The following is a 15,443-nucleotide window of genomic DNA, read 5'->3' on the forward strand; positions in this document are numbered from 1 at the left end:
GCACTATGGTGTGTCTAATAGGTCAGGTGCTGTATACTTTTATTTATCTGAATTACGTTTCCTGGTAATTAGTGCCCAAAATCGCAATGAAATTGATCGTCATTTAATCATTTAGTTACCATTGTGGCGATTCTGGCAGGTTAGGCCGAAAATTCGTAATGATGTGAAACAGTTAGTTCTAGAGATATTTTATTTTATTTTATAACCAGCATTAAACAACCGTCTCCATTCTAGCTTTATCGAGTTCGACTCCGTAGCCTTTTTATTTTGAACTGAGCCCAGAAGAAAAGCGAACTTTTGAATTACTCATTGAGGCCAACTAGCTTTCGTGGAGAAATTTTGATGGACCTAACCCTCATTTACGTTACATGGAAATGAAAACCACGAAAACCTCCCTCGGTTATCACGACAGCAAGAGGATTTTAAACCATGATCTGTCTACCATTGAAAATACTTTACGTCAGCACTGCTGTCGGTTCGAATTCGTATCAGCCAATTACAGTTGGGATTCGAACCTAGATCAGCTCATTCGGAGGGGAACGCTCTATACCGTGAGCCACCACAGCTCAAACGCAATATTTTATTTTATTTTTATAACCAGTGCTGACCCGATTCTGAGTGCACAACTACCTATGTTCAACCCCGTAGCCTTGTTACCAAATCCAGAAGACAAGAGAACTTCTGAATTAAGCATTGGTAGAAACTAGCCTTCGTGAAGGACTTTTTTGATGAAACTAATTCGCAATTGTGTTACATAAAAAGAAAAATCACGAAGACTTCCTCTGGTTAGCTCGACAGAAAGGGGACAGACGGGATTTTAAACCATGATCCTCCCAGCATTGGGGATATTTTACGCCAGCACTGTGGTTGGTGCGAGCCAAGTGCAGGATTCATATCGACCATCAGCCATTGCTGGGATTCGAACCTGGGCCACCTCATTAAGAGAAGGCTGCTCGATTTCATTTCCGAACATGAGTTGCTATGCCTACAATATTATCTACCTCTACAATCTCTCTTACTTCCCGTCTAAGTTCGTAATCGCTGTACTGGGTCACTATGTGTAAGTAAATAAATTAAAAAATGAGTGGTTGGTAAGTGATAATTCGAGTTTTAATGGAGTGTCGATTACTACCTCCGTCCTAACATTCGAGTTCAGTATAATATAGTTGTGTGCAATATAAGATAGTAAGTTTATCCCAGCATAAAGTAGTTACAGCATATAATAGTTTTAAAAAATGTAGATCATGTTCTGATTTTATTTCGAAAAAGCATATTTGTTTAACAAAGGAGCATTCTGCGGTGATTTGGAAAAATCTTGTTTGTTCAGAAAAAAAGTGTTTAATTCCTACTAGGACTACTATTTTACTAGGTATATTAGAAAAGGAATTTTTTATTAAAAAAATATCAGAAGCGTTTAGTTTACTAGGCCCATATCAAACCATATACAATGGCTCTCAGAAGTGTTCGTACACTTTGAATGCTTGCCTTGGAAATGAATTCAAACATGAAGTCCAATTTTTTTTTCACAGGATCTGGTTGGTAAGGCACTGGGATCATGTTCAAGAGTTCGTGGGTTCGATCCTCGCCGGCCGAAGACTCCCCGTGTAGTAAATGGTGACTGATCCACGTTAAATCTGTCGAGTCGCAAAGTCCTCCATGTTCCCATAACAAATCAATACCTCTGGAGGTACTAAGTCAGGAATTTCTTTGTCTTCTGGATTGGTTCAAAATTACGAGGCTACGGAGTAGAACAGTGATTAAACCCAAAATTGGGTCTGCTGTTCAACGACGGATATAAAATAAAAAAATAAAACTTTTTTCGCATAATCTCTATGTGATTCTATAATACAATTAGGAATTCTATAATACCTTTAGAAAAAAAGATCCAATGCTTCCTAGAGTATAGAAAACACCATCCATAGCACTATAAAAGCTTCTCGATATAATCTGGAAAATTATAGAGCTAAAATTTAAACTGATTACAATTATTTTTTATCTAAGTTCTTACAGTGAAATCGTTTTGTTCTTCATAGGCGAAGGAGAGAGATGCATGCCAGATCACATCCTCGGATCAATATCAGCATCCGAATGTCACAGAAGTCACTGGAAGTGCGTCACCATGGAAGAATTCTTAGAAGACTAAAACTATACTCAAAAAGTATTTGTACAAAAATGAAAATAAAACACACAATACGATTGAAGGGAATATATTTTATACATGATCATTTCATACTTTATACATGATTTTTACCCCCAATTCTCGAAACTTGAGAAATTCCAAATTAACACGCTATTTTCGTTTAAGAATTTTTGAAATATATTGTTTCCAAGACTCATTGTTTTTTCTTCTTTTTTTTCGATTAATTCAAATCATTCCTATTGGAGCTCAACTTGCAACCAACTCACAGTTATTCACTGAATTAAGCAATGATTATTCTACTTAACACGTTGAATGCCATGGGGATCACCGGTGACCGGCACTGAGTTTGTTCGTAGCTTCACGGGGGTCACCTAAGACTATTAGAAACACATAATTCGAGTCTTTTAATTTTTTTATATTATTATCGTTACTAAAATGGTTTGAAGAAATTAATGCAATATAGAACTCACAAAAATTATTTTGGCTAGACGGGCAAGCTATGTAAATTTATCGTGGCATTCAACGTCTGAAGAGAACGACACACTGTATAAAGTTTTTGAAACTTTTTCTTATCAAAGTTAATAGCTCACCAGGAGGGAACCACAAAATAAATCACTGTGTATCTTTTTTTCATTCTAAATGATGTGTGAGTGAAGTAAAAATAAAAGAAAAGTAAAATCCCCTTCATTTACTTCAATGTATAACTGACAGCAAGATTTGATTAATTTTTCAACTTTACCCCCAAACACCTGTTTAGATCAACTAATGAACAGGAAGTCTCTATTGAAGTGACCACCTATTGTATATCCTTATCCTCACTGCCTTTATATCCCTATCTTCACTGAAAAACGGAAATTCCATTTTTGCAGGTGAAACATTTCCCAAAAGTAAACAAACAAACAAATTTATTTTCAGTACCTCTTCTTCATGCAATTAAGTAGGGACAAAAAACAACAAATATCCGGTTAAGCGGGGAAGTTAAGCATTAGTTTCGTGTAAAATTATTTGGTTCCAATAAATTTAATTCGTAATAAACGTGTCATTCGATTATCCGATATGCAATTAAGTGGGGACGACTGTAATATAAAATAGGATAGCATACGTCTTAAACTTTTTTATATTATGTACAATGCGCAAAAAGAAAAAAAGAGATAGAACACACTAAATAAATTTTGATCTAGCCGTCAAAACGAGTGATTAATAAAGTCGTATATTTAAAATTCGATTTCGCAGGACGTATTTGACCGATAAAGTTTTGTAATTTTTAGATTAAAATTTTGTAATTTTTTCCATTTAAAATTACATTCTTAAAAGTGACGTAAGAATTTGTGTACCTTACAATTCACAAATTTTCCGCCAAATATTTATAAAATAATAAATAATTATTAAAAATTATTTTTTCTATGAAGTTATCTTTAGACAAACAAATTTTATTATTGTGTTTAAAAATTATTTATTCGTTTCAAAAGTTCTCGAGACATAGCGAATCACGCAAAAAATAAAATCAACATTATGGGATACAAACTTCCCAGAAAGCATGTAACCTTGCGTCAGAATTTTCCTTTCATGTTCACTAAAATGTTTGTACTAAAAACCTTTTTTTCAATGTGAAGCAAAAATATTGCAGTTTCAAACCTTACATCCTAAAATGGTTAAAAGTTATTTTTAAAGCCTTTTTTTAAAAAGTATTATCACTAAGGCCTGGATTTTGATGACATTTGCATTTTTGGACATTTTTTGTCCTTTAGAGCATTTTTTTAGATTTATAGGGCATTTTTCATAAAATGTTTTAGCTTATTTTGCATTTTAAAACATTTTTTAAATTTTTTGTTTATTTTTTCTAATTTTTACTATTTTTTTTATCATTACACTGGCTTTCAAACAGTGAAGAAAATCTCTAGGATATTAACAGGTGAAGTAACATCTTTTCAAATTGAAGAAGAATTGTCAGTAAGTGNACTAGCTTTATTAAAGGATTTTTCATGCTTGAAAATCCTGAGTCAACCTAGATTTAAGGTTTTTATATAGAAAGTTGTTTTCCAAGGCTTTGGATTAGGATAAGCAGATTGTCACAGGCAGATTGTACGTAGGATAAGCAGATTGTACGTAGAATAAAGCAGATTGTCACAGATCTCGTTTTAAGGTTTGAAGGTTTACACGTAAACCGCATAACAATAAACCTTTTTAGGTATACGTTTAAAGGCTTATGCTGAGTAAAAGGAAACCTTATTTTGCTATCTAGGATAATACAATTTTTTAAATTACCCATAACTTGCTGTAGCCATAAATTGAAAAAAAAAATAAATCGAATTTTCCGTTTTGATTGTTTTAGATAATATGAACGTAGTTTTCGTTGCATGTAGGTTTTGCTACACAGCTAAATAGTCCACCATTAGAACTTGCTACAGCTATTTCTACTATTTTATTGAAAAAGTACTCTTTCTGACTTAACTTAAACGAATTATTTCGATAAAACAGTTAGAATGATAGTATTTTACTAAAATATTTTGATAGGATTGAGTAAATTCATTAATCAACTGAGCGCACTAGTTAACATATTCATACATGTCACCTGCGTTGCACTCAAAATAATATGCTGTAACATTTGCATTTTTACAAAAATCAATTCCATAAAACAATTCCGAAAATAATTTTCATTCCATATTTTGGTACAATATGCTTAATAGAAAAGAACTATTGAAAAATGCATTTTTTAAATTTTTACTCAGTTATTCACCCTCGAAGTATAAAGTAGCAGTATCGAACGAGCTTTTAAACTACTCTTTAACTGTTTAAATCATAAAAAAGATGTGTAAATTCATTAGGATATTGAGTAATAATAATTAAGATCATTAAATTTATTGGTGATCATTAAAATATAATAAATTAAAATTTATTGCCCTTGCTGAAAGGGAAATGTGTAGGAATAATTGAAATTAAGGGTTAACGGGATATGAAATAAAGTGAAAAAAAAGTTATTTAAGTGGTACTAAAAGTGGTAATATATATATATGGATTGATCAGTATTTTATATAAATATAAAATTCCAACAATGTCAAACGGCTGTTGACATAGAATTTAAATATAAGTTTTGCAATAATCAAAAAAATCTTGAATGATTGTTCAAGGCTATTGTTTAAAACGTATGTAATGAGTGTTTCAATAATGTCGGTATTAAAAAGTATTCTTAGAGAGAAATATAATTGTCAACAATACTATAAAAGAAGTAAAAAGAAATTCTTAAAACATTCATTCTTATCTTTGAATTAGCATTGAAAGGTGAAGCTTTGAAAATGAATCGCCTAATGAATGCAATTTGCATATCAGGATGGTTTACGTTCTTTCTCAGAAAGAAAAAAACTATGCCTGAGCTGCTTCCTGCAGCTGGTATGATTGAAGAGACCCACGGGTCTCAATTACAGGAGATTGGCATAACATCTGGCCATGGTGACCAAAGGTCACTGAGTGATTTTGTGGTGAAAGACCCTCCTCGTATTGTGTCCACATTTGTGGAGTCACAAGAACCGGAGTGGTACAGGAATGACTGGGAGGAATCAGGAATTAAACAGACTTACAGTGGTGATGATAGTTTGATACATCCACCAGAAATATCTGGTTGCACTAATGCGCCACTGAAAGCTGAAATCAAACTGAGCAGTGAGTAATCATTATTTATTTTTAATAAATATTTTCATAACAGACATGGATTTAGAAATGACTTCCACTCGCCTTAACGTGCAGCGTAGAAAAAAAAAGCGGACCACCCAGAATAAGTTTTAATCTAATGATTTCAAGTTCTAGAACTCAATCTTAATGGTTCACGGTGGTAACCTTAAATATTCAAATTAATAAGTGCAAAATGGTATTTCTAGTTACGAAATTCAACACCAATCCCCTTAATTTTTTTGTGTGCGATTAGCCAGAATTGTTTTTGTGTAATCTCCAGAATTTTTTAAGTGCATCGAAAAAGTTTTGCACACAATTATAAATTTAATTATTATAATTTAAATAGTATAAGTTTTTCAATAATAAGTTGTAAAAAATAGATAAAACTAATGATATTCAGTTTATCCAAATATAATTCTATGCAAAAAATAATTATTAATAGCGTTTTATTACTTTTATGAAATTATTTAATAATGCAACTTCAAATTACAAAATGTGAGTGAAATTGGTCAAATAGTTCTTGAGGATTCGAAATTTTAAAAATACGGCCTCTTTAAATTTTAACAACTCAAATACTTTTCTACCAAATAAGCTCAAATTTTATATTCCCTTCCACGTTTTTATTCCTTTTCCTTTATTTCTCTTTTTGCTCCTTCCATAAAATTTTGTAAATTTTCTATATCTGACAATTCAAATTTTTTCAACATTATTTCTGGTTTATCGCTTTCTTATAAACTGTTGGTAACAACCAAATAGGGGAAAATAAAACAACTGGTACTTAATTCAAAAATGGCGACAAGTATGGATTTGAAGAAATTTGTGAGAACCAATCTCTAGAAACTTAAAATCAGATTTACTTGTGATTGAAAGTGGCATTGGAAACCACGAAAAAAAATAATGAAGTGCAAAAAAGTTATCAAAGTGGTACTAAAGTTTTCGGGTATATCGCCTTCTTATGAACTGTAGGTAACAACCTAATGGTGGAAAGATTAAACAACTGGTACTAAATTCCAAAATGGCGACAAGTATAGTTTTGAGGAAATTTGTGAGAACCAATCTCTAGAAACTCAAAATCAGATTTACTTGTTGTGATTGAAAGTGGCATTGGAAACCACGAAAAAAAAAAAATTAAATAAAAAAAAGTTATCAAAGTGGTACTAAAGTTTTCGGGTATATCGCCTTCTGATGAACTGAAGAACTGTAGGTAACAACCAAAAGGGAAGATAAAAACAACTGGAACTTACGTCAAAATTGGTGCCGAGAGTCTAGTTTTATATCAAATTTATTTAAAAAATTATGTAAATTTTTTGATCTTGCAATTCAAATTTATCATTATCTATTAATAAAAACAATTACAAAACATAATACATACTCCCGAAAGTGATCATTAAATGCCGAACACAGAAGTGCTTTACATCAGGTTACTACGACACACATGAAACTCAAATTATATTTTCAGGAGATCAGCTCTGAAAAAAAAAGTAGCCATACTTACCGATCCTCTTTACATTTTATACAGTTTAGTTCTTCGAAGCATGTTGGTTTCCAAATAATCATACCTTTAATTTATGACTAATATTTAATTTTAAACTAAACATAGGAATAAAATGAAGATAGTTTTTTGAGTATCATTTAACTTTTATTTAAAACGTAATACAGTCCAATGAATGTGATACTTGGTAATAAAATATAACTTATTAGTCTACAATTATACATAAATCTGAAAATAAATGAAAGCTTTTTCATAAAGATTTTTCGAATCGAGATATTTAAAATTTAGAGGGAAAAAACTAAAAAAGTATATTTTTTAACTGTATATGTACCAAAATTTCACACAATTGATGAAATCATTCTGAAGTGAAAGTTGCTCCCAAAAACGTGAAGAGTAGTAATAAAACTATTTAATTATTACAGGGAGACGTTGTTTTAAATTGAAAGGGTTTTAAAATCTCTTTAATTTCAAGAGATGGGCTGGACAATTTTAAATACATTACTTTTAAATATCAAATATGTTTTCATACATGGGAAAAAATAAAAACACTTTGTTTCCCTAAACTTTCCTTACCATTTATACTGGTTGCGACAGCTTGTTTTATTTATTTATTTAACTCTGAAAACTTATTAGAACAAAATGTATTAGACAAAATGCATTCAAGTCGAATTGTTCACTTTATATTTCTTTGTTTCAGTGCAATGAAACGTTCCACTTACAGGTTTGAACAACAAAATACAAAGTTTTTTTTTTTAAGTTATTGAAAACAAACGTTTTACATGATTTTTAAGAATTAATGCGATAAAAAAGAGAGATAAATCTCGTTATTTATACCCTAAAAAAAGAATCCTTCGTTGTAAAATATAATTAAAATATTTACAGGAGAAATGTTTTAACCAGAAAAAAATTTAATGTTATTCTAATAATAACATTAAGAGATCCAACGTTTTTTTCAGCCACATTCTGGTTTGAAATAAATCCAATCCCTTCAGATTTGTTACATGCAACAAAACATTGTCTTCTTATTTCATAAAATTTTGTATTGCGTTCAAAACTGGAGGCGTTATTCGTAGACACCCTATGTTAATATTAATAGTATTCAAGTACTGTATTTAGTATTTTAACTCTTTTCCAGACATCATTCCTGGTTCAAGTGTGAAACTCTACCGAAAAGGGAAGAGAGTGAAAAAGTTTGAAGTTGCTGTCGCTAATGATACTGTCACCATTACCTTCAAAAAACATAAACTGAGTGACAGTGGAATTTACCATCTTGCTTTATGCCATAACAACAACGAGGACAGCGTATTGTTGAATTTGTCTTTCGGCAGTGAGTTTTGGATTTTAAATTTAATTTAATTTTTTTTCCATTATTGTTAATACTTCATTACTTATTTCGTAGTTTAATGTTTTGCACATCGAATTTTATTTTCATATATAATTCCTACAAAAACAATAATGGTTATATGGTTGATTTTCAAACTAGTTTAAGTTAGTATAAAACTATAATAATATATTTTAATAATATTGGAATATTTTTTTTGCGTTTTTATTTACTTGCTGTCATAACATCGGCCATGGAATCATGCACCTAAAAGTATGACCGCCTTCCCGATTAGCTAAAGCACTCAACTTCCTGTAGGTGAAGTAAAATAACGCAATCGAGAATCGTTTTCAGATCACTACAAATAAAATTTATCGTCATATTATCGAGAAAAGAATTTTTTTTCGCAATTCACATTTCCGAATTTTTCCACATTGCTAAAGCAATAAAATTTGAGATGCAGCTATGTGCTGGAAGACAATTTAATTTGCAATCGTTTTCTTTCTTTTCTTTTTTCAACCGCCATTAACATAATTTATCCAATATTATGTACAATCAGGAATCCAACTGTTTTCTATGAACTAAAACAATAAAAACAAATAAAATTTTTAGAAAATGTTTTTCTTTTACCTATTTTGGTCTCAATAAAAAGTTAAAAACGTAGTATATCACTATCTTCGTAAATATATCTCCACAATAAATTCCCCTCACGTATTTCAAAAGTGATGTACTTTACGTTTTTCGTTGTCAGTGTGATTAAAAAAAATCATTTTAATATTTTCATTTCCCTTGAAAAACTTAGATTTAAAACTTCCTTTTTATTTATTCTTTATCAGGCAAATAAAAATTTATTTTGCATTCAAAGTATGCTAAAAACGATGAACCCAGAACTAGTGAACATGACATTTTTGAACATAAATTATCAGTATTATNTCTTTATTAGGCAAATAAAAATTTATTCAGCATTCAAAGTATGCTAAAAGCGATGAACCCAGAACTAGTGAACATGACATTTTTGAACATAAATTATCAGTATGATTTATACCGTAAAAAGGGAGAACATCTTAGAAAAACAAGTATAGTTTGATTTGTTTGTACAATATCAAATTACATTGATTACACGCAACAAAAAAGTTGCGGAATACCTTTTCATTTAGAGAAATGAATTGTAAATTCGAATTTATGATCGAAAAAGTATTTATCAGCTTTCACTTTGTCCAAACATTCCTAATGAGTTTTTAGTGATAAAAAAAATTTTTGATTTTAAAATACAAATTTAAATTCACTCGATTTCGATTAAAATAAATCCCTCATTAATACGTTTATGATTTTCGCATATTTGTTAGAGATTATGATGTGATTTTCGGAGTTTAATTACTTTATAGCATGAAAGATATTTTTTTTGTGCTGATTAAACATTACTAAGCATTGCATATTGTATCGTACCTATAATAATACCATGAAACATTTTATTAAAAAAAAAGAATAATTTTTTGCTTAGGTACTAAAATAACACTTAACGAACACTGAATAACACTTATTTTTGTAATATACAATTACTAATCACTTGATTTTTGAAATAATAACCAAGATGTATCACTAGATATACCCTTGAACGTCTTTTGTGTTTCTTTTTTCTCAGGAATGATCAAAAAGAAGATCGATTTCTATTCCCATTTGCCAAAACCGAAAGGTCAAAAATATTGGAACTTCTTCGAGAACAAGGGCAAGTTTTACGGGTATCAAAAAAGATTCAACCTTTAGGTTGAAAATGAGGGCATGCCAAAAATAGGTAAACTTTAAATATATTTTAGTTTACATGTAAGTTAAGTTTGAACACAAGTTTAATTAGTCTTATTTTAATTTTTCAATAAAATAGATAATTCGTTTTTAGCTTCCTTTGTAACTGCATTTTATTAAGAGCAAAAGAAAACTATTATTAAAACTTTACGTAAGAAACTTAATTCATCAATGAAACAGAAGGGAAATTATAATTAACTTCTAACGGCAAACTTCTAAACCAAATAAACTTTTCTTACAGCAATCTATGCCGATAGTATGGAAATGGCTATGCAAGGAAAATTTATTAGTGACTATAGGCAGACAAATAACTCAAATGCCCCTTCATATTGTTATCTGCTTTAATAAATTAAAATATCACATAATTTTGTTTTTCGGGAATCTCTAATATCCTAAAATTGAGCCGTGATGGCTCAGGGGATAGAGCTCTCGCCTTCCAACGAGGTGAACCGGGTTCGAAACCCAGCGATAGCTGTTTGATACGAATTCCGCTACCGGCTTGCACCGACCACAGTGCTGACGTAAAATATTCGCAGTGGTAGACGGATCGTGGGTTACAGTTCCCTTTCCCGTTAGGCTGTCCATGGGAGGTTTTCGTGGTTTTCCTCTCCAGGTAAAGCAAATGCGGTTAGTTCCCTCAAAAAGTCCTCCACGAAGACAAATTTCTTCCAATACGTGATACAGGAGTTCTTTTGTTTTCTAGATTGGGTTCAAAATTACAAGGATACGGTATTAAACATTAGTAGTCGTAGACCTAAAAATTAGATCGGCTGTTCAACGAAGGTTATGAAATAAAATAAAATTTGAAAAAATATTCTCCGTTAATAACAATTTCAATACAAAATGGGTTAATGCGGCAACTTCTTTCATCACAACAATACCATTTAAACAGCATATTAAGGAAATCATACAAATTTTTAATTAAAGATTGTACAATTCTTTTATCCAATGACTCATTATATAAATTACATCTTAAATGCCTGCATAACATATTTGACAGATTTAAATTTACGTATTGAATATCACCTCCTTTTTCTCGCGAATAAGAAGCTGACTTCTCTAAGTCCTGGAACTGTAATTTTGATTTTAGTTTTCATTTCAACTAAAACTGAATCACCCATTTTAACGAAAAACGATCGTGGAAATCAACGCGGAGAAAAAGGTAAACGCGGAGATTCCTGATAGCCCAGATTGGCTGATGGAATTATTCAAACTCCAAATATTTAGGAGTGCTGATGAATCATTAAAGGCTTTAAAAGTTCGATCCCATGGTACATTGGGGTTAAGATTTGATGGAGTTTTGAACATGTTAGAACGTTCTTAACCATTCTTTGCTTTTTTGTTTATTTTTTACAAACCGCATAATAGAATATAAAGATTAGAAAAAAGTTTAGTAATAATTATTGTAAATATTATTTAAATTACTCTGTAATAATAAAAATTAATAATTAATTCTTAATTTTTTTTACAGTCTAAGAAGACTTGCAGTCTGAGAAGACATTTGTATATATGTTGATTTTTATTATTATATTTATTCTTATATTTATTCTTATTTATTCATATATATCCTGAGTTGCACTGTGCGCCCAAAATTTTTTGTACATAATAAAACCCTTTCGGCCAATTGATTTTGTTTTTCTTAGAACTTGGTGTGATATTTGTTTTTTTCTACTTTTTTAAAGTAATTCATATTTCTTCCTCAAAGAGGGTTCGTATAATGTACCTGGAAAAAATTAAAAAGTGACAGTAATATTCATATACTTTATTTTAAATATTTTGTTTGCAGCTACCAGAATATTTTATTTTCTCTAAGTAAATATATATAGATCCGAAGGTGGCGGATCTGCAATTTTGATGCGACAGTCAAAGCTAATATTAAGAAATTTTTAGTTTTTCTGTAACGAAATTGATACCAGTTATTTATTTTTTCCAGGCAAGTACGAATCCTTTCAAATAGTATAACTTTCACAATTCCTAAAATAGATGGAAATGAAATATTGGCTTAAAAACAATCGTAGTTTTATGCTACAATTGTTGTGTCCGATTCATGACTTGCGTTTTTTGTGTCCGATTTCATAACTTAGGACATCGTCTGCACTAATTAATTAGCACATTTGAGATTACCTCTTTAAACCATTAAGATTGAGTACTAGGACTATCATTAGATCAAAAGTTCCTCAATGGCACGCTGTATAGATTTAACTTCAAAAATCTCAAGTTTCTGATCCTCACAATAGAATGTGGTCAGAGAAAAGGTCGAATGTTAAATTGTTAGCAATGGTTTTTATTCTAAATTTTAAGTTAATTTCAACCTATTGTACAGCCCCCGGTCAAATTATTAGATTCACTATCAGATTCTATACAAAATCTTAATTATCATGTGATACTCTATACAGCTTTATGATTTTGACGCGACTCTTTGCACTTGCTTACGCTCGTGTATCAATTGGTGAAATTAGACGATATATAATATAAATTCGGCGATTGGATAAATTTGACGATATATTACATAAATATAGAATATGTATTATATCAGGTATTATATTAGTATTGTGACGTGAGGTGCTTAGGGGGGGGAATAAAACAACGGCTAGCTAACTTTTATTTNTAGACGCACTGTAGTGTTTTAATAATGACGTGTTTTGCACGAGTTTATATGCAATACTTTAATATTTAAATATACGTGTAATGGGGTTTTATTCAGGAGATTTTTATATACTTCCCATTTGCATATATTTTTAACACATTGCATTACATTGTTAACCAACTGACACACGAACGTAAGCAAGTGCAAACCGGTTTCAGTCGCGTAAGAACAATAAAGCTGTATAGTACCACCTGATAATTAAGATTTTACATAGAATCTTAGAGTACGTCTAATATTTTGGCGAAGAACTGTATTGCAAAATTATTAAAAAAATTAAAATTTTAAATAAGTTCATAGTTTTTAAGAATATCTATTGATATTTTGAGCAATAGGATTACAAGGGGCCGGGATAGCCTAGTCGGTAGGGTGCTGGGCCCATATCCAAGAGGTCGTGGGTTCGATCCTCGCCGGCCAAAGACTCCCCGTGTAGTAAATGGTGACTGATGCACGTTAAATCTGTCGAGTCTCAAAGTCCTCCATGTTCCCACAACAAATCAATACCTCTGGGGGTACTGATCCAGGAGTTTCCTTGTCTTCTGGATTGGTTCAAAATTACAAGGCTACGGAGTTGAACGTTAGTAGTCGTAAACCCATGAACTTGGGTCGGCTGTTCAACGACGGTTATAAAATAAAATAAAATAGGATTACAAATTTAGGTTTTCGCTTCTAGCCAGTTTCAAAAATTAGCCTATAAATCGACGATTTATAAATCGCGTCATGCGTCTAGTACGCTGCGATACAGAGTACGAAATTTAAACTATCATAAAATTTTATTTTGAATCAATTTTTCTGAGTGTATGTTTCTCTTTTTCTCTTGTTGTTAAAGAAAAAATTCTAAATAAAAAAATGTAACATGTTTTTATATATCTTAATAAATAAAATTTCTGAGATGATTTTATTTATTCATTTTATGAATATTATTTCTTTTTCTGAGAAATGAATTTTCGTATTTTTCGAAGTTATAGAAGTTATTTCATTGCTATTAACCATGCATCATGTAATTTCCTTCCTTTAAATTTATTCATGGCGAAGAATATAGAGGAAAAAAATAAACGAGACTTTGTTAGTTTTAAAATGATACGAGTATCAAAGATTTTTGCTGTAAATTGTAATGAATATTACGGATTGAAAGATCTCTTCCACGCTCATCTGTGCTGTTCACTTTAATATTTCTGTTTTTTATTCAATTCCTTCTATTAGTTCACCCTTTCCCTATTATCTTGTTCACATTTTCAATCTTTAATAAAATATTTTTTATTCATTCACTCAAGGTCAAATACATTTTTTTAAACTTTTAGTGAAGGACACTGGATGTTAATACAGTTTATCGAAATATTAATTCATTCATTAAATTTATTTAAATAATTTTTGTTTTATATGGGAGAGCAATTTTAATTATTTAATAAATAATAACTAAAATAAAATGTTTCTTTGTTGATTTAAGTAGAAATTGATTTAATTTTTTTTTTTTTTTTTTTACATTACTTGTTTTAACAACAGAAAATAATTAAAAGTAATTGTATATTTTAGTGATTGCCTTCCAAAGCATTAAAATTAACGAGTTAATATCTTTTTTTGTGTTAATTTCCGGATCGTCTATAACAGGGGTGGCGAACCTTTATACACCAACGTGCCATTTTCTCTAAAAAATTGCTTAATGAGGTCATAGACGTGCCGTCAAATAATTTTGACTTCGTGATTATTGGGAAAAAAATGCAAAATACTATCAACTCAAAACTCCTTATTTACATTGAAAAAAAATACCTTTTGCAATGTTTCAGTTATACAAGTAATTCAACTGAAAGTAACATCAATGTGACTTCTGTTGTTGCAGATTAGATGACCAATAACTTAAATTAGGTTCTAAGATGTTAGTTTAAGCAGGACTGTTGATTTTTTTTGCTAGTTATTTCTTGTTAGCTTGTTTTTTACGGTTATTAATTGTTTTTTCGCATTAATTTTTTATTTTTTTTATTAATAATTGTTTAATATTTTGTTTGTTTTTTGTGAATTTTAATTTAATTGTTACATATGCTTCATAGCGTAATAACATTTGTGTAATAACAATTCATAGTGTAACAACAATTGTGATCAGTGGAGAGCCCAAAATATTGTGTCCCGTGCCATAAATGGCACGCGTGCCATGGGTTCGCCATCCCTGGTCTATAAGATAATTTTTTATGGATAAATATATTTTTTATAGAAAATTTAAGAAAAACTAAATTACTTTTTATCTGTTTTATTTTCGTAACAATGAAATCTTTACACCTATGCCACTTTTACACGCATAAACATATAATAATAATAATAATAATAAAGCAAATTAATTGATAGAACACAAAAAAATCTATACTTTAAGAGATATATAATTAAAAAA

At 30.3% G+C, this 15,443-nt stretch overlaps 1 protein-coding gene across 1 annotated transcript; it reads left to right on the forward strand.

Moving 5' to 3' along the window:
• The first annotated feature begins 5,163 nt into the window (after nucleotides 1-5,163).
• On the forward strand, nucleotides 5,164-12,043 carry LOC107443922 (uncharacterized). Its single transcript, XM_043041352.2, has 4 exons — nucleotides 5,164-5,797; nucleotides 8,434-8,625; nucleotides 10,262-10,411; nucleotides 11,891-12,043. Exons 1-3 carry the CDS (start codon nucleotides 5,434-5,436, stop codon nucleotides 10,381-10,383), a joined length of 678 nt encoding a protein of 225 aa, XP_042897286.1. The 5' UTR covers nucleotides 5,164-5,433; the 3' UTR covers nucleotides 10,384-10,411; nucleotides 11,891-12,043.
• Nucleotides 12,044-15,443: the final 3,400 nt, after the last annotated feature.

The sequence above is a fragment of the Parasteatoda tepidariorum genome, chromosome 4 (assembly GCF_043381705.1).
Source record: "Parasteatoda tepidariorum isolate YZ-2023 chromosome 4, CAS_Ptep_4.0, whole genome shotgun sequence".
Taxonomy (NCBI): domain Eukaryota; kingdom Metazoa; phylum Arthropoda; class Arachnida; order Araneae; family Theridiidae; genus Parasteatoda; species Parasteatoda tepidariorum.